General features: G+C 38.8%; 1 protein-coding gene across 1 annotated transcript; it reads right to left on the bottom strand.

The window, feature by feature from the left end:
• Window positions 1-346: 346 nt before the first annotated feature.
• VICG_02163 (uncharacterized protein) lies at window positions 347-1096 on the bottom strand (the record flags this gene model as incomplete). The annotated part of the gene is made up of 1 exon (XM_007605546.1): window positions 347-1096. The coding sequence occupies one exon, from the start codon at window positions 1094-1096 to the stop codon at window positions 347-349; it is 750 nt and encodes a 249-aa protein (XP_007605608.1).
• Between the last annotated feature and the right edge of the window lie 25 nt (window positions 1097-1121).

The following is a 1121-nucleotide window of genomic DNA, read 5'->3' on the forward strand; positions in this document are numbered from 1 at the left end:
TAGCTCTACAACAGTATTAAATCACCACATCCTACCACTCTGTGCTTTTGTTTATCTCATGTCTCCTATCATACTCCTAAATGTATTTTTAAGAGCAAACAACCAAGACAACCCGCAACCATCATAAAGAGGAACTTTCTAAACCCAAGAATATCATCTCAAACATATCTCCTAGAAAACTAAAGCAGCAAAGCTACAGATAGATTAACTAATATTCTTCGAGACAATGCTTGAAGAGTTTGTAGTGCGACTAACAAGAAACACCACCCTTCCTGCATCCGGAACACGGATTATTAAAGAGGAAGGCTATTTCAAGTTTATAAACCAATTTATTGCGACAATTGACTCACTGTGGTCTTCGTAGAGCATCCCTGTCAAACACAACACGACCTCTAAATATCTCTCTCAGCTCTCCCCTGCCCAGAGTCTTTACCTTTTCTCCAACCTCCAAAATGCTATTGCCTCTTAAATCCAATAATTGCAATGAATCTGGCAACTCTCTTATGGTGTTTGGTAGTGTGCTGAGCTTGTTACAACTGAGATCCAATATTTTTAGATTTTCCAGCTTTCCTATTTCAGGTGGTAATGACTTTAGCTTATTACTATTGAGATGCAGTTCCTGTAGATTCTCTAACTTTCCTATCTCAGATGGTAATAATTCAAATTCATTACCATCAAAAAACAGGTACTGTAGATTCCTCAACTCTCCTATTATATTTGGAAATATTTCAAATTCATTATTCCGAAGATTCAGTTCTCGTAGATTCCTCAGCTCTCCTATCTCAGGTGGTAGTGTCTTGAGCTTGTTGCCACCGAGGCTCAGACTTTCTAGCTTCACAAATCTCTTAATATTGCAGTCAATAGATGTAATGCCTTGGAAAGGTATAGATATGTCAGTCTCCCCCTCAGAATGCTTTTCAAAACTATAGTGCAAAGAGCGCACTGTTTGTCCCCCTGCTCCAGAACCTTCAAGTGGTTTGGGATCTTGAACGCTCTCAGGATTTGTGACATTTCCAGAGCTCTGGAGTGTAGCTCCAATGAGTACAACTAGACCGCAGATGACTTTGTATGCCTTTTTTGTTCGTATAATATTCATTAAGGATCATGAGCTGAAAATTTTT

This window comes from Vittaforma corneae (genome assembly GCF_000231115.1).
Source record: "Vittaforma corneae ATCC 50505 unplaced genomic scaffold supercont1.85, whole genome shotgun sequence".
Classification (NCBI taxonomy): domain Eukaryota; kingdom Fungi; phylum Microsporidia; family Nosematidae; genus Vittaforma; species Vittaforma corneae.